Source organism: Diadema setosum, chromosome 2 (assembly GCF_964275005.1).
Source record: "Diadema setosum chromosome 2, eeDiaSeto1, whole genome shotgun sequence".
NCBI lineage: Eukaryota > Metazoa > Echinodermata > Echinoidea > Diadematoida > Diadematidae > Diadema > Diadema setosum.
Genome location: NC_092686.1, coordinates 48,047,655 through 48,065,949, shown reverse-complemented (window position 1 = coordinate 48,065,949; position 18,295 = coordinate 48,047,655). Strand labels below are relative to the sequence as shown.

Here is an 18,295-nt window from a genome sequence, read left to right as displayed (position 1 = left end):
ATTTTCTGACTCATGCTTTTGAAAGGTGAATGGAAGGTGAGACTGATACTAGTATACTTTTTTTTTTTTCATTCATTATGCATTGTAAAGTTATTGACATTTGCTTTAGCAAGTTTGGTACTGTAAAACAAGGAATGTTCACAAGCATTTTAATTTTGCAAATTTTGCGAGCACCAAGATTTGCGAAATTAAAATGCACGCGAAAGTTCTTGTATACACTATATGCATTGATTGCCAGTGGCAATTTGCGAAAATTTCATGCCACGAAAAAGGCCATCGGCTCCAATTTGCGAAAATTTAATGCCGCGAATATATCATGTTTTACAGTAAGTATCAATCTCAAATGGAGTTTCATTCACCCTACTCTCTGTCTGTCTCTCTCTCTCTCTCTCTCTCTCTCTCTCTCTCTCTCTCTCTATATATATATATATATATATATATATATATAAATAAAAGCACACACACATATATATATACACACATATTTGAGAGTTGAAAAACTTTTGACCTTGACTTATTACATTCCATTCTCACAACTTTTAGGGACTTTCATTTTCTGTGAGTGGCTCCTTAAGATCTGTGACACTGTACGTACTGTCAAACAGTAAGAAAAATGAGCAGCTTAATTCATATTCAATATTTGTTACCATTTATTTAACAAAAAAAAAAAACCACTTGCAAGAGCTTAATGGAACAGCTCATCAACTATAATGAGAGTTGACTAATGTCTAGCAAATGAAAAAATACCCAGTAACCTTTAAAAGGTACTAGCCCACATTTGCAAACCCACGAAAATCAAAACTGCATAAAACAGGTCCAATATGACTTCAAGTACAAGTTATAACAGTAACATACCTCATCTGTCACTCTTTGTCTATACCATTCGATAAAAGAGAGAAAATCATCGTTTTAAAATCAATTTTCAAACCGGGTCAACCCGACCCGAAATTGAATTACGAGCGCGGGCTATAGCTACGTACATTGTACATGTAACACGTACGTGGACCGGAGCTAGCGAGCGTTATACGCATGCATACGGATTACGGTGCATTTTCATTTATTTTTATGAAAGTAATGGACTAATTGGAACGAAATTTTGCACAGGTGTTACTGCAATCATACCCAAACTCCATGCTAACTATGAGACCAATTGCTGCAGGTTTACAAATGTGGGCTAATACCTTTAATTGCATGATGGATTTTATTACTAAATTTAGGCAGGATAAAATAAACTTGGAAAATGAAGTTGATATGGAATTCAAAACCTTGATTTTTCTTTTTGACTTTGAAAAAAAGACAATAGCTTCAATCAACTTACAAGATTGTCAAATTTTGCTGGTGATGATTAAGATACTTCATCCAAATGAATCACACCAATGCAAGTTTGACTGGGCATATGAGAGCATGCTTTGAGATGCTACAGACCTCACCCACTTTACAGTCTATGAACACTCCATTTTGTTACTTTACTGTGTGTTGCACATCTGCACTTCATTTAACTCTGTCGACGGAGTGCCAAACCCACCCAAACCGATCGATAAATCGCCAAATACCACAGTACAATAAAAGCATTTCTCACGATTCCATTCCTGTCGCATGTCACTTGCATTTTATGTCATGAATGACTATCAAGCAGTGTGTTCTACTGGATTTGCAAGTAAAATCTAAAAGTTTCTGTCATGCCTTTACAATGATATATAGTTACTGGTCATTTGAAAGAAAACCAATCACAGATTTGTCAAAAGAATTTACATCAAAGCAATGCTTGGCCTTTTTCTACATCTTTGTTCATTATATGCCCAGGGTAACAAAAAATCTATGAAAGTTACATAGTTTTAAAAAACAATTATAACGTTTTCCAAAAGCATGACGTAAGTTGCTATTTCTGAATATTGTGGCACACAGAGGGTTTACACCATGGAACATAAAGAGTTAATCTAGGGTATGGAACCATAAAAATGTATGTACATTGTACTGCACTTGTATGTATCATGGTTTCCATCATAATATGTATCACTGTCTAGTCATGAACAAGTAATGAAAACCATGCAGAGGGGTTCTTTGTATATGGAATATGAGGAAAAAACTTAACCTGACTAAAAGCTGAATCAGCAAACTAAACAATCAGAACTAAATGATCCAAGATTAGGTCCATTCGAGGGTGGATGATTCCACACTTCATATCTAGCTAAAGACTTAATTGTGGAATTTGGTGTTCCAACTTTTGATCTCAAGACAAGATATTTAACTCCGGAATTTTCAGCTGTCAACGCTACAGCCTTCATCATCTGAATGACCTGTCTTTGCCTTGATCATGTGACAGTCAATAAGCAGGTCACAGACTTTCGGAAGTTTCTTGAACACAGACGACGCCCCAGTTCCACCTCCTCTGAAGTATCACAACACATCCACATCGAATCGCCAGGCCATCACGTGGACCTAGAGAAGGTGGAGGTTCTAGACCGGGAACCTCGATACTTCGAAGGGGAGTTAAGGAAGCAATCAACATCAGGGCCTACCAACCTTCTCTCAACAAAGATGGGGGGGGGGGGGGGGGGCTACAAACTTCTGAAATTCTATGAACCGCTTATTGACTGTTACGTGATCAAGGCAAAGACGGGTCATTCAGCTGATGAAAGCTGTAGTGTTGACAGCTGAAAATTCCAGAGGTAAATGTCTTGTATTGAGATCATAAGTTTAATACTAAATTCAGTTGAATTTCTAAAACAGATGAGCTTCAACTCTGACTTGATTGTTGTTCTTTGAGTCCTAATTTTGCTGTGCAAGATAAGCTTGCCACCAATTATTACATACATGTACTAGCTCCTCCTTGATTACACAAACAAAGCAGAAAACTTATACTCGCAGTAAAGAAATCAGGTCATAATAAACTTATCCATGCAAATTTTCATTTCCATTGACAAATATATTTATCATTATGCATGCTAGGGTTTAGAATGACAAGATAAACATAATACAATGTACATGCATTTTACTTTGGAGTCAGAGAAAAGTACTTTTTATTAAATCATTGTTCTAGGATAAATCAATCTTTGTTTATATAATCAACATCAATTGCCATACTGTAGTTGCAAACACCTTCACATCATAGATCTAGTGAACAAAAGATATTCTACCACCAGGCAGCGAGGGAGATCAAACTTGATCAACTCTAAGACCACTCTGCTTCTTTTCACACTTCCGAGTAATCTTGCTCTACAGTTGTATCTCTGCAACCACAGAGCAACAGTCACTAAAATTGCACATCATTTACTGCTTGGAGCATTTCTGATTATGATTTTGCATAATGATTTGACAGCATATATAAAATAAAAACTTTGTCATCTCAGCCACTGATGATGAAAATATCCTGCACTCTTGCTACACACCTGATAATTTCTGAACACTACAGAATCAAAGTACTGAGTAAGTTTGTTCTTTCCTTCATGTTAAAGGGAAGATAAACCCAAAGAGCAATGTGGATTGAGTGAAAGCAGCAACATTAGTAAAACACATCAGTGAAAGTTTGAGAAAAATCGGGCAATCGATGCAAAAGTTATTAATTTTTAAAGTTTTGGTGTTGGAGCCGCTGGATGAGGAGACTACTAGAGGATATGACGTATGAGTGGACAACAATACAAAGAAAATATAAAGGAAATTCAACAAAAATTCACTTTTCTAGAATCATGAAAGAGCAATGGACCAACCTCTTTCAGAAAGCAGGGGGAATAATTGCTACCCTTGACATATGTCAATATCAAGTTGATGGAATTTGTAATTTTCATGAAAAATGGATTTTTGTAGAATTTTCTTTATATTTTCTTTGTATTGTTGTCCACTCATACGTCATAACCTCTAGTAGTCTCCTCATCCAGCGGCTCCAACACCAAAACTTTAAAAATTCATAACTTTTGCATCGATTGTCCGATTTTCTTCAAACTTTCACTGATGTGTTCTACTAATGTTGCTGCTTTCACTCAATCCACATTGCTCTTGGGGTTTATCTTCCCTTTAAAGTGTACATGGCTTGCAGCATGCATCTCTACTCACAGTACACAACATTAAAGGTACACTCACTCACAATAGAAAGAGACTCCCAAAGACAGACAGCAGGGAAACAGAAAACTGGTCAGCAAAAATTTGAGTAATGCTGGTAGAAACTCACAGAAATGTGTTGTTTCCTTTTCATCTGTATATCAGTAATTCACCTGATACAATAAACTAAGGATACGCCGAGTTGGCAGTTTCTGTCATATGGCTATAATACTATATCAACAGAACTCATTAGTTTCATACACAAATCCCAAAACCCTTACACCTTCTGAAAAGGAAAATCATCTCAGTGATGATACTGGATATATATCTCTTATAATACAATATCATAAAATGGTAAGATAGAACTAAAAAAGAAAATATGAGTTATATACTCCGGGTTTTTCTATCTACAAAGTAAGATGACGGTTAGGACAAGGATGACACAAATCACATGGTTGAGTGAAGCCTCACAGATGCACCATTTCATTGACAGGTAAAGTCTGGGAGAGAGCTTGGTCACCATGTTGTGTTTTAAACTCATTTCATCAATAATATGGCAGTAAATTTGTTTCTTTAACTTTAGACTCCTCACTTCATTTTACTTTACTTCAAAAGGAAATCTCATGCGAACACTATATCGAAAAAGCTGTGTGCTGATAAAGTTAGATACAATAGATATCAGTGTATCAATTCCATTCTGTATATGACATAAACACAGCAGCTGGTTTAGAACTGAAAAAACATTTTCATGTACATAAATTGATGAAAAATTCAATTCTGGGGTTTAAAAGAAAATACTTTTTTTTTTTCTCTCTCTCTCTCTCTCTGAATAACATAAAAATAATGATCAGTCAAAAATTTTAGACTTTGAAACTGGGGCATCACAGCATTTGGAAAAAAAAAATCAAAATTTTATGAACACATTATATGAAAAGCTGTGAGGAGATTACATCAACAACTCACTCATTTCCATTGACTGTGTGAAAAAACAAAAACAGCTTCATTTTCATACCTTCCCAAATTTTTATTTGATTTTGATCAAGCTTTCACATTTGTGCTTGTAAAATTCTCTTTCTTTTCAGACTGGCCAGCAATTTGTCCGGAATTCTCTGTTAAGAGATGACCTAAGCATTAAATTTCAGTCAAAGTTTCTCAGAGTTGAAATAACTTGAAAAAAAGACAAGAAGGAAGCACATACTGACACTCACACACATTTTAGTCTGACAGAAATCAAAGGAAATTATCAGGGGTGACTATGCTAGGATTGGGCTTAGGGTTAGATTATGATTGTTTTATTTCTTAAAGTGTAAGGGATTAATCCCCACTGGATTTATCATGCAAAATGCAAAAAATGACAGACAAATCTGTTTCTTGTCAGCCATTAATTAACAAACAACCTTACATCTTGCTTTCTGTCCCTGAATAGGAGTGGGTTATCACCAAGTAGTAACATACAGACCACCTTTTGAGGTTATGTGACAGGCAGCTTTAAAGATATGAATATATATCCACAGATGTGATAAATTGTGCTACAACTACTTAAAATAGGATAATCCATTTTCTATTGTCCTAATCAGGCTTGGTAATGACAGATGCAGATAAATTTCAAAGTGGTTAGAAATATCATGTGAGTTGTTCATTATAAAGCTTCTAAAATATAATCAGCTACTCACATTACCATACTGCGATGTTGTGTTCTTAAGGAATGAAACCCAAATGTGCAGGTGAATTGAGTGAATGCAGCAATATTAGTAGAACACATCAGTGAAAGTTTGAGGAAAATCGGACATTCTGTTCAAAAGTTATAATTTTTTACGACAAGTACACATTTCATCGATGGGTAATATTATTCCCCCTGCTTTCTGAAAGAGGCAAGTCAAGTACTTTTTCATTATGCTAGAAAAGTAAAAATATGTTGAATTTTCTGTATATTTTATTTATATCGGTCTTCATTTGTGACATCACATACTGCAGTAGTCTTCTCATCCAGCAATGGCTGCACCAAGACTGTAAAAATTCATACCTTCTGAACAGATTGTCCGATTTTCCTCAAACTTTCACTGATGTGTTCTACTAATATTGCTGCATTTACTCAATCCACAAGTATATTTGGGTTTCATTCCCCTTTGATGCATTGTACCTGGACATGAATACACCCATGACAGACCTTGATAGATCCCTTGCTGCTATCTCGCTGGAAAAATTGTTCTCCCGTCATCTACTTTTCATGGCATACCATCACAATTAGACAGCCCTGGGCCTGGTAATACCAGGCAGCATGACACATCTGTACGCACACACATTACGGATAACACAACCAGTTGAGAAGAAGAATGAATTTTGAAATGTTTTTCAAAATACTGACCATCTTCTGCTCTTCAACTGACTACATACGGCAAGAAAACAATGACAACTACAATGGATGATCACCTTGTACTTTGTTAAGTTTCTCAACAGCAAAGTCCCTTTATCCAAGTACTCTGTAGCATGTAAAGTGTTTTGACGCATTGTGCATCACTCTCAGTCATCATCTGATTGGACTCAGCCTCTCAATGAAAGTACGGGGAATCCCTAAGGTGACCAGTTGCTCTCTGGACATGGTACTGAGGTTTGGACTTTGGGACAGGACTTGGTGCCAGCATAGTTCGGACAGGGATGGGATGTCCAGCCACACCCTCTGGACGATGGATGTCCGTACTCGCTCGTCGAGGTCCTTTACCCCGCCAAAGAGGTACATACATTTGGTCTGGTAAAGAGACGTTAGAAAGAAGAGCCATGAGATACACAGAAAGTAAGAAGACGCAAAGGGTAAGGACACTAGTGGTATCAAGTGAAGGGAAGGGGAAAAAATGCAATAGTTATTCTGAGAAGTATTTTATGAAAGACTACATTTGAAACATATCTAATAAGAATTGAAAATTCGAGAAATCAGACATGATTAAAAATGCAAACAAACAGGAGTATAAACACTACAGTATAAAATCACTACAGTATAAAATCATGCTGATGCTCATACACACATATTTGACATACACCTTTGTCAGTATTATTATAGTCACCAAATAAACTGAAAACATCTATAATACTTGCATACAGTATTTCATTAAAGTTATTGTAAAAGTGGTTATTGGAATCAACACATTTACAAGTGGAACATATGATGTGCAGAAATATTGGTGTGTTTTTATTTTCAAATTTCGCGAATCACTGTTGGACTGCGAATTTAACCACACGCGAAAATATCTCAGACTGACAGGCATTAGTGCACTTATGATAGCCGAGGTGTCAAAATCGCGAAAATAACATCTCGCGAAAATGTTTTTGACCTCCTCATTCGCAAAAATATCCGTACACAGAAATAACAGCTTATACAGTATTGACTATGTACAGATGGGAAGGGAAGGACCACCTACTTCAGTTATTGCAGCTGCATGAAAGAAAGTTTTTTGTGGTAGGGTGGTGTGGATCTTCTGCCATCTCAGTTCTGGTAGATGAAGACACCAAATGTCATCTAGGACCTGCTGGTGATCATGGCCTCCACACATGTAGACTTCTACAGACATTGCAACATAGCAATGAATATAAACAAAAGTAAAGAGAAAACATTAAAACAAAACAACAACTCTAAGATATCACACAACGGATCAATGGTATACTGTGAACACAATGCTTTGAAAGATAACTTTTACTTGAAAATGTAACCACAATTTTTGGGAAGATTTTGAAATGCATACCAGGTATGTCATCCATAACAACATGAGGCTGTTCCAAATACATAATCATGCCAGTTATATCCTTTGCATGGAAATTGCATATGAAAAAATGGACAAACCTACTCTGTTCATGATAATAAATTAGTACAGAACTCAGAGAGGCACTCTGAGAGCACAGACCTCCGCTACGCAGCTCATTTCCACCACTGATCTTGTTCTCCAACAGAGATCAGTGATTTCTACCCGTAGGTATGCATGCTGAAAGTCGCCCGATTTCCCAATACAGAAGCCTTTTGTTACGTCATCAACTTCAAACTGCATGGTGTGCCTCGCCCTAGCAGAAACTAGAGCATGCACTTTAGTACACATACGAAAACCCTCAAAAATGCGCAGCTTCAATGCCCAAGTTCTTTGACCCTACCTGCCAAAATATCAAAAATCCTTCATAACATCCATAGAAATTTCCAGATCACTACCAAAATTTAATCATCTATTTCTTGCGTCATTCCCAACCTTTCCTGCAAGTTTCATCCAAATCCGTCCACAGCTTTTTGAGTTGTTTTGCACATGGACAAACATACCAATGGTAATGAAAACATATCTCCTCCCCTGGCAGAGGTAATTATTGTAAAGGAAATACATTGTAGAAAACATCAATAAGAACATCTTATATTTACCACCCATAAATCACATGCTGAAGTTGAAAAGATCTAAATGTATTGTGTTTTTTAATCAGCCTAGACAACAAGCAATTTCCAGCAAAGTCACATTTAAGTTGAACTGTACATATCTTGTTTATCCACCTATGTACTATGCTGTCACATGTGCTTTTTTTATTGTTTTGTTGATGTTAAAATTATTGAGCATGTAATGTTAGTTAGACCAGGTTTGGTCATGTACATGTAAATGGTTGGAAAGAGACTTACATTTGGTAAGTGTGATATTCTTAAAATCAAGAGCTTCAATGATGGAATCAGTTTAAACATACCAGTGACTTTACATTAGACTAACCTGACTTCCACTGGACACAGCTGTGGTATGCCCTTCTCTGAGGTGAGCTGCTCTCTTCTGATGGTATCGTTGGCTCCCAAGACCATCGCATTGTCTCCAGGTTAAAGACATGGATCTACCAGACCAATAGAGCAAAGAGCAATGATTCCACTTCAGGTTCTGAAGTCCAGTTCTATCTTTTATTCATGGCTTTTTGTAAGCAGAATTAAATATCACAAATTCATAGGAGAGTTCAGACAAAGGATGCTAAAATTAACATATTAGTGCATAAAATGTATAATGGAATTGATAGAGAGGAATAATTATCAATGGAGGATGCCAGCATCAGAGCTGATTATCACTATGGTTATGTAATCTTAAATAAAGCATACACACTTGCTTTAGAAGTTTTGAGGATTCTGATTACACAGAGTCAGGGCAGAAATCTAGCTGCTTTCAATAAACTGATGTCTATAATGTATGGGAAATGTCTATACAGAATGTGCCACATATCCCTGGGAAGGGAGCAACCATCTTGATGATACTCAAAATTTTGGTACCTCGCCTGTTCCTAGCAAGACAACTATGTCATCTAAAAGCAAACATAGATCCTATTGATCATGCTAAATTTCACGCTATTCAAAGGCAACTTTAGTAGTGTATTTGTGGCTAGAAGGAGCTCTTATAACCAATTATGCTTCTTGTAGATAGAGTAAAGGACATTTTACTGAAAACCTGCTCCAAATGGAAGTAAGGTAGTAAAGAAGGTGGAGAGATGAAAAGAGAGAGAGAGAAATAGAAAAATTACTTGACAAATTGCCCTACATCGACGTTAATAAGCACTGAATTGATCAGTGTTTTAGTAGTAGCCATGATAAAAAATCATGGACGTACATACTCAAGCAGGATTCGAACCTACGACCTCCTAATCACAGGACAGGCATCATCTCCACTAGACCACCAAGCTTTCGCCAGACAGCAAGTGTTGGTTCTCATCCTTATAGCATGCAGCAGGTACTGCGTAATTATTCAAATACATTAAATTCTTCCATTGAGATGTTTTCATTGTAACTGATTGACAAATTGCCCAACATCAACGTAAATACGCACTGAATTGATCAGTGTTTTAATAGTAGCCATGATAAAAAATCACGGGCGTACATACTCAAGCAGGATTCAAACCTACGACCTCCTAATCACTGGACAGGCGTCATCTCCACTAGACCACCGAGCTTTCGCCCCAAAATCAATGAAAACATCTCGACAGAAGAATTTTATGAATTTGAAGAAAAATGACTTGCCTTTTCAAAGTAGAGCATATGCCAGAGCTCTTCCCAGCTGCTGCCGATGACGTAGAGCTTGTTGTCATGGAAGGCCAGACCATGACGATACATGCCTCGATTATGGGCCAAGGTGGCATCTTCCCTGTGGTCACTGGTCAGGAGAGTTGACCACTCCTTTGTCCGCATGTCCAGCTGGAAGAGCTGTGAGTCAAAGAAGTGCTCTTCCTCTGACAGTCGCTGGCAGCCCCCAAAGACATAAAGTATAGCCTGATGCATCACCATTGCCTAGACATCGAGCAAGAATGGTACAGTTAAAAGGAACAAAACTGTTTTTCCTTCATGGAACAAGCTTTAGCTGCATAGTTTTTATATGAAGGGAAGAGTGTGTCTAACTCAATTTTGCACATCATAATACCTACCAGTACAGTAGAACCTTGTCATAAGGAGAATGGATATAACAAGATATCTGATATAATGAGGAAATTTCAGTGGCCCTAAGCAGCTCATTCTAATGAGAATCCCCTGTACTACTTTTAATCACTCAAAATGATATGTCTTTACCATTTTGATGTAAAAATCTTCTCCATTTTGATAATCAAGTAAATATCACTGAATATTTCATGACATAGCTTACTTCTTTAACATTATTTGCTTGAGTGTTTGCTGACATGAAAGATTTTGTACACTTCTTCAATTCATTTTACATCAAAACAAGGTAAAGGCTGTGTAGTACTTAGATATTAGTGCACATGAAGAAATATTTGACAATAATCTAATGAATGAAATATATGTTCAATATATCTCATATCCTCAGCTCATTTTTTTTTTCAGCCAAAGAAAATAGGCAACAGTAAGTTTCCTTTACATACTGGTAGAAAGTGCAGTTGCAATATGCTTTAAAGGCAGCATTATTTGCTTGATATGAAAACATCATTAAACTAGAAATGTCGCTATGGCAACTGGTATGCCTCTGCCATAATGCATGATTCTTCTAATAGGTCTATAGTACATGTGGACAATGTGTGATTACATTTGCACAAAATTGGCAAAATATTGAAATGACATGTTTGTCACAAATGTGTTGAATGTTCACCTCCCTTGACCTATGTTTAATTGGATGAATAGGAGAGCATGTATTAGGGGATTTAAGAACTTTAACTTGACTTTGACCCTTTCATAAGTTTATGCATTGAGTAATTTTCAAGGTATGGAGAAAAAGTGCAATTTCTGTATCGAACAGTAAATTGTTATCATTTTCATCTGGCCTTTGACCCTAAGATTTATAAGAGAATCACTGTCAGGCAGAACATACATAAATATGTACTAAGTTTCAAGATAACTTGAGCCACTTCCGAGATATGGAGAAAGAAGTAAGTTCAGCACTTTCACTTGATCTTTGACCTTTTGACCTTTGACCTTCTTGGCAAAAAAAAAAATCCCAGAGAATCTCTATTGGGTTATACATGCATACACCAAGTTTTAAAATAATGATCCTGCTGGCATTGCATACATAAGGGAAATAGTAAAATTTAAGTATTGCCCTTGACCTTTGACCCCTGACCTTTGACACCATGAACCCCAAATTCCCTAGATAACCACTGCCCGTCAGTACATTCTTATATACTATATTCCATGAAGATACCTCGAACAATTTCCAAGATACGGAGAAAAAAGTGAAATTTCAACATTTTTACTTGACCTTTTGACCTTTAACCTTTGACCTCATCACCCAAACTTTCACCAGAGAATCTTAATTGGGTAATACATGTATACACTAAGTGTAAAGAAAATATCTTCAGGCATTGCATAGATATGGGGGAAATAGTGAAATTTTAAGCATTTGACCTTGACCTTTAGACCTTTGACCTTGAGCATGTGCACCCAAAAGTTGATAGGCACAACTTCACCCCCTAATACACATACTGTACATGCCAAGTTTCATTAGGATACCTCAAAAGGTTTTTTAGTTACGCTGTCCACAAAATTCACTACGGAGGGACGGAAGGACGGACGGACGGACAACCCGAAAACATAGTGCCTCCGGCACCACTTCGTGGCGGAGGCATAAAAATCATAATCTTTGGGGATAAAATGGGTGATTGTCTATCTAAATGTTGACATTGTCGCAAATATGACAAGTAAAAGAATATTTCTCGCATTCATAACAGTGTCAAATGCTGTTCAGCCTTTCTACTGCCATCTAGTGTCCTAACACTCTTCACAAGCCTGACATACTGGCTGGTCTGGGGAGCATTTCATTAAGTGTTTGGTCAGATATTTTTTTTTTTCCCTTACAAAACCGAAACTGAAATCTTTGCATCTGATTGGCTGAGAGCAAATTCGTCAGAAAAAAAAAAAATCAGACAAAACTCTGATGAAACACCCCTCTGATGTCATGGTAGAGAGAAATGACAAGATTAATGATTGCAGACAGGTGTTAAGGTGACAAGGTCACGTCACTTACCTGGCCGTACTTCCCAGGGATGGAACCAGTGCAATTCATCACTCTCCATTTCCGCTCGCCGAGATGGAGTGTGTAGATTTGGTCATTGCTCACTATGCCCCAGGGGTGGATGGTGCCTCCAAACAGAATCAAGGTGTTCCCGCTCAGGAGCACTGTAAGTCAAGAAAGAAGAATAAATCTTTGTCATCAGGGGGAAAATAAAATGGATGGACAGACAAACAAACAGACAGACAGACAACCTGAGTGCACAATGCCTCCAGCACTCTTTAAGGTTGAGGCATAAGAATAAAAAGGAGTTAGTCTAATGGATGCTAAAAATATGATGAAAAGACAGATTTATCAACCTTGCAATATCTTTCTTGCAATGGAGCAAATAGAATTAAAACAGGTCTGAAACTCAACACCTTTTTTCCTTCTCAGTGAGATTGCTATGGCCTACCACTTTTAACATGTAAAAAATACATTTATTTTAGGTTGTATTACTTTTACTTATATATACATGTACATGATACTTTTCATTTCTTACAAGTTTGTTTTTAAAATCAATGAAAGAGTATTTTCAGTCTTTAGCTTAATAGAAACAGTAGAATCACTCATTTTCAAATACATCGTATTACAGCTGCCTCTACTGCAATGATACCAAGTTCAAATGGGACAGTACTAAACAAATGTCCCATTTGAACTTGGTATCATTACATCAGAGGCAGCTATACGTATCTACAGCGAGCTTAATAAAACATGTTATAACACAAATAGCTGGCATTCACTGATGAGTATTTCTGCTCACTTTAGTCAAAGAGAACTAAGACATACATTGTAACTCCTAATCACAATAGCATCCTACAACAAGGAAAAGTAGAAATTACGCGGTGCATAATATATGTCCCCGCCGGAAGTAGCATTTTGTAGCAAAATGTACAATATAGGTCAAAAATCAAGGTCAAAGGTCAAAGAAGTCAAAGGTCAAAATTCTGTGTAGAAGTTTTGAAGCACTCACCTAGTGCCATCACATAAAGCAAACGGAATCGAAATCGGGTTAGAAATGGCGAAGGAGTAGCATTTTGTAGCAAAATGTACAACAAAATGTAGGTCAAAAATTAAGGTCAAAGGTCAAAGGTCAAAATTCTGTGTAGAAGTTTTGAAGCCCTCACCTAGTGCCATCACATAAATCAAACAGAATTGAAATCGGGTAAGAAATGGCGAAGGAGTAGCATTTTGTAGCAAAGTGTACAATACAGGTCAAAAAATCAAGGTCAAAGGTCAAAGAAGTCAAGGTCAAAATTCTGTGTAGAAGTGTTGAAGCCCTCACCTAGTGCCGTCACATAAAGCAAACAGAATCGAAATCGGGTTAGAAATGGCGAAGGAGTAGCATTTTGTAGCAAAATGTACAATACAGGTCAAAAAATCAAGGTCAAAGGTCAAAGAAGTAAAAGGTCAAAATTCTGTGTAGAAGTGTTGAAGCCCTCACCTAGTGCCATCACATAAAGCAAACGGAATCGAAATCTGGTTAGAAATGGCGAAGGAGTAGCATTTTGTAGCAAAATGTACAATACAGGTCAAAATCAAGGTCAAAGGTCAAAAAAGTCAAAGGTCAAAATTCTGTGTAGAAGTTTTGAAGCGCTCACCTAGTGCCATCATATAAAGCAAACGGAATCGAAATCGGGTTAGAAATGGCAAAGGAGTAGCATTTTGTAGCAAAATGTACAATATAGGTCAAAGGTCAAGGTCAAAGGTCACGACTGAAATTCTGTGTAGAAGTTTCAAAGCTCCCATGTAGTGCTATCATATAAAGCAAACAGAATCAAAATTGGCTCATAAATGACAGAGAAGTAGCAAATTGAAGATTTTGATCACACACGGACGCACACACGGACGGACACACGGACGGACGGACGTACGGACACACGGACGGACACACACACGTACGGAGCCCGTTTCATAGTCCCCTGCTCAAACTCGTTCGGCGGGGACAAAAATGGTATTTTCTTCCAATGAGTCTCACTTGACATTGATGCTGTTTGCTGAGGAGGTTCGCCTGTTGTCTCCAACTTCATCCATTTCCTCAGGGATAGGTTATAGCACCATAACTAGGTACAACAAAGGAAGGCATCACACGTATGATAATTCATACATTCTTAATACAGTGGCCTGTCACATGTTGTTCCTAGCAATAATCATTTAATCTTGCTGTTACAATCTTTAATTTGTAGCTACATCAACAAAGGAATACCACATATAATATGTTGAGTGGACATTGACATTTTATGTGAAACAAAACAAAATAGTGAAACCATCACACCTCATGGTGAATCACTATACATAGGATACAAACAACCAAGTAGTCAATATCATTTTATGAGGTACAGGCAGAAAAAGAACTGCTTTCAAAATACTAGAACAACACACAACTCTGATAAAAAGACAACATAACCTGAATAATTGATGTGACAGCAACCAAATGGTCCTACTGCAGTATGTCCAACAGACCCGCATGGAGACTCTATTTCCTCCTTAGTTGTCTTTCATATACAGGCAGGAATAGCTCATCAAGTACACTCACAGATATTCTGAATGCACCTGGATGGTTTCTGTTTCCCATAATCAAATATCAAGAGGATAGAATTACCACCCCCCCCCCCCAAGAAAAAACAAACAAACAACTACACAAGTATTCTTAAGCTGAAACCAGCATAAAACATCACTAATACTTCCATGTAATTGTAAATCTAAACTTCCTTTCAAGAGGAACATTCCTGCATCACATAACAGTCTAAGACTGTCCTCAGGCTTTCCCTATGGAGATCTACTGAGAAGAGAAGGGACATGTACCAAATTGAACTATTTCATTTCTTTCTGATTACAAAATTTGCTAGAAGGAAAACAGGAAAACTGATATAGTGTTGCTGTGTATGTTTATACACAGAGACAAAACCCCAACACATTTTCACAGAAGAAAAGTTACATAATTTGTTAATCCATGTGATTAGAGGATGTTTCTCAGTCGCCTTACATCAGTGAATATATGGTTGTAGTGGGTGATATCTTGGATGCCAGGTGTAGAGACATGAACCTCTGGATGGTAGCCTCCGAAAACATACAGGTTGGCGCCATCAGTGGCACAGCAATGGCCACTCCTCTCATGGGGTCTCCAATCTATGGTACAGGCAACGAATTTGCACAGTTTCATGAAAGTTTTAAACACTGTAAATATGCCACTTCTATTCACTGACCCTCCAACAGCTCCAACATCGTTGGCTATAATCAAAATGTAAACCTATTACTGTTTGCAGAATGAAATGTACAGTTAGAAATACTCAACTGCAACAGCAAATTAAATTATCTAACATCATTTATAAAATCTGGGGATTTTCAATGGGGAGGGGAATAATATATATATATATATTATAGATATTTCTTTTTATCACTAAATTAATGGCAATAATATCTTCATTCCCATTAAAGCATAGTAAGATACTTCACATGTGCTAATTACAAATCACTTCTTTCTCTTTTCGTCTTCAACCTACAATTTTGTAAACGTCTTCCATTGGCACACAAATAAATCTTCACTAAATACTGTTTGTTTGTTTTTTAATCAATGGATCATAAAAGAAGAAACTATGTGTTCTTTTCAATCAAAGAGTCACAACTATTTAGCAATAATAAAACCAATATTTACATTTTGTGTGGATATAATGATATTTGAAGTTAATTGTCAAATTATTGGAATACATTATTCTCATATTATCTTTTGATATGTAAAATGAAAGGGACTGTAAACCAGAGCCAAGTGCATGTCAATACATGTACATGAATGTAAAATTTCACAACTTTCTCAGTTTTTGCCCCACTTTAAGACACCTTTCACCTTTTGTGCATAATAAGTATAATGACCTCTCAGCCAACATAATATACTCAATCAGTCAGATCACACGAAGAAGAAGTATCCATGCATTTACACATCAAGTAATGAAAACATGACATCCATGCTATAACAATGAAAAAAGAATTCAACAATCAACGTAGCTTAAAAATGGGCAGGTCAATTTAAAAGTACAAAGACAAAATATACACATTGAAATGAAATGATCACTAGAATTGATTCTATTGATAACTAGAACTCTATTTCATCTAGAATCTACATTAATTTATTAGCACTTCCTTATCCTTTCTTTTCTTTCGAATTCTATATAATTAATGCATGGTTTGTGAAGATCACATTGCAGCAAACATTTTTTACTTGATTAGACAGAAAAATCCATCTGTCTGGAGGAGTTTTTTTAAATCACTTTTTGACATTTACGGCTCTCGCCTCCATTAGGAGGGGATTCCGTGAAGCCAGACGTAGTCTCCCCAGAACATATCCCCGGCGACCAAATGCAGTGCACTCCCATTATGACAAACACGGTTATAGCGAAATTCTGGTTACAATGAAATAAAATTTCAGGCCGCAACATTATCTTCTCTATGTGTTTTATTGTTTATTTGTTCGGTTATAGTGAAATTTCGATATAAATATAACGCAAGAAAACTGCCAGTCCCAGATCCCGAGGACTTCGTTTTAACGAGAGTCCGTCGTACAGACCGATCTTTTGGCCAACGTCAGCCAGTGCACAATCCATCCCAGTTTAGCTTTCTACGAGCTGCTGCAGGGATTATCCATTCAGGGATTATCCATTCATGGAAACATGGACAGATAGATTAAGGCGAGGCTACAGTCAGTAAAAAATGACAGCAGACAGATCCCCGCGCATACAATAGCGAAGTAAATTATTCTGAATTCTGCATTTATAAAACTTAAGTTTATTTTCTGAGAAAGTAATTTTATGCAAAGTATTGATATTACGCAGTTGAAGGCGCAAATATCCAAATGTGAATGACGCGCCTCAAACACAACAACAACAAGGCCCCCACAATTGGCCACAAAAGCACAACTTACAACTTCTACAAGCGCAATTTCCGCGCAGGCTAACTATACACAGCCCAGTCGCCGCTGCACATACGTAGCGTATTAACAGCGTCTGGTCGGGCTACGCGCAAGCTAGCTCTACAGTTCGACCTCGATTATCCGGCCATGTCGGGACCGGCGCTCATCCGGATAAGCGAATTGGCCGGATATGGGAGACACAATGTTAATGTATAGGCCTATAGCTGCCGTCCAAGCTGCCGTCCCAGTGCACTGGCAGCTAGGCAGGTAGCGTACCCCACAACGGTGGTGTAATCTACGCTAGCCTGCGCAAAATTGTAGTCCTTTCTTCACAAAAATAAAGCATATCTTTTTGTGAAAATCATACATTGTTTTACTTTTACCTCATTACAGATATTGAGAAACCTATCATGCACATGTTATGAAATTTGTGAAATAGATCAATGAAAATCACTGTTTTTTCTCAATTTTTGGATGAAAAAGAAAGTCCTTCACTGCTTGAACCCGTCCGGATAATAGAGATTTCCGGATAAAAGGAGGCCGGATAATCGAGGTCGAACTGTATTGCGCTAGCTAAGTCACAAATACGGATAACTTTTCCAACATTAGAAGAAAGATATGGGACCAAGGACTTTGCTATTACGCTGAGAAGTAAAATTACATACGATACTTTTGTACGTAATCATATGGTAATGTAGTGTCTAGGCGCAATTTTGAAAGCAATACCTAATATCGATGCATTTGACCACTTTTATCCGGGCTTACCTTCACTTCCTAGTGTCTCAATAACACATGTACGAGCAGATGGAGGCGGAAATCTAGATCTGTGAAACATTTTAAAGACGTTTTACATAATGTCAATCTCCCGAAACTGCAGCACAGC

At 37.2% G+C, this 18,295-nt stretch overlaps 1 protein-coding gene across 1 annotated transcript; it reads right to left on the bottom strand.

The window, feature by feature from the left end:
• Nucleotides 1–6,392: 6,392 nt before the first annotated feature.
• On the bottom strand, nucleotides 6,393–18,292 carry LOC140246084 (kelch domain-containing protein 10-like). Its single transcript, XM_072325530.1, has 8 exons — nucleotides 18,178–18,292; nucleotides 15,496–15,638; nucleotides 14,488–14,572; nucleotides 12,486–12,637; nucleotides 10,040–10,306; nucleotides 8,760–8,874; nucleotides 7,449–7,588; nucleotides 6,393–6,781 (listed from the first exon to the last, which is right to left on the bottom strand). The coding sequence occupies exons 1-8, from the start codon at nucleotides 18,245–18,247 to the stop codon at nucleotides 6,563–6,565; spliced, it is 1,191 nt and encodes a 396-aa protein (XP_072181631.1). The 5' UTR covers nucleotides 18,248–18,292; the 3' UTR covers nucleotides 6,393–6,562.
• Between the last annotated feature and the right edge of the window lie 3 nt (nucleotides 18,293–18,295).

Coding starts and splice junctions, on each gene's coding strand:
- LOC140246084 (XM_072325530.1), bottom strand. CDS start 18,247: ATGTTTCACAGATCTAGATTTCCGCCTCCATCTGCTCGTACATGTGTT. Junction 15,639..18,177: donor TGAGACACTAGGAAGTGAAG/GTAAGCCCGGAT, acceptor CCTGTACCATAG/ATTGGAGACCCCATGAGAGG. Junction 7,589..8,759: donor CTGTGTCCAGTGGAAGTCAG/GTTAGTCTAATG, acceptor CAATGTCTGTAG/AAGTCTACATGTGTGGAGGC.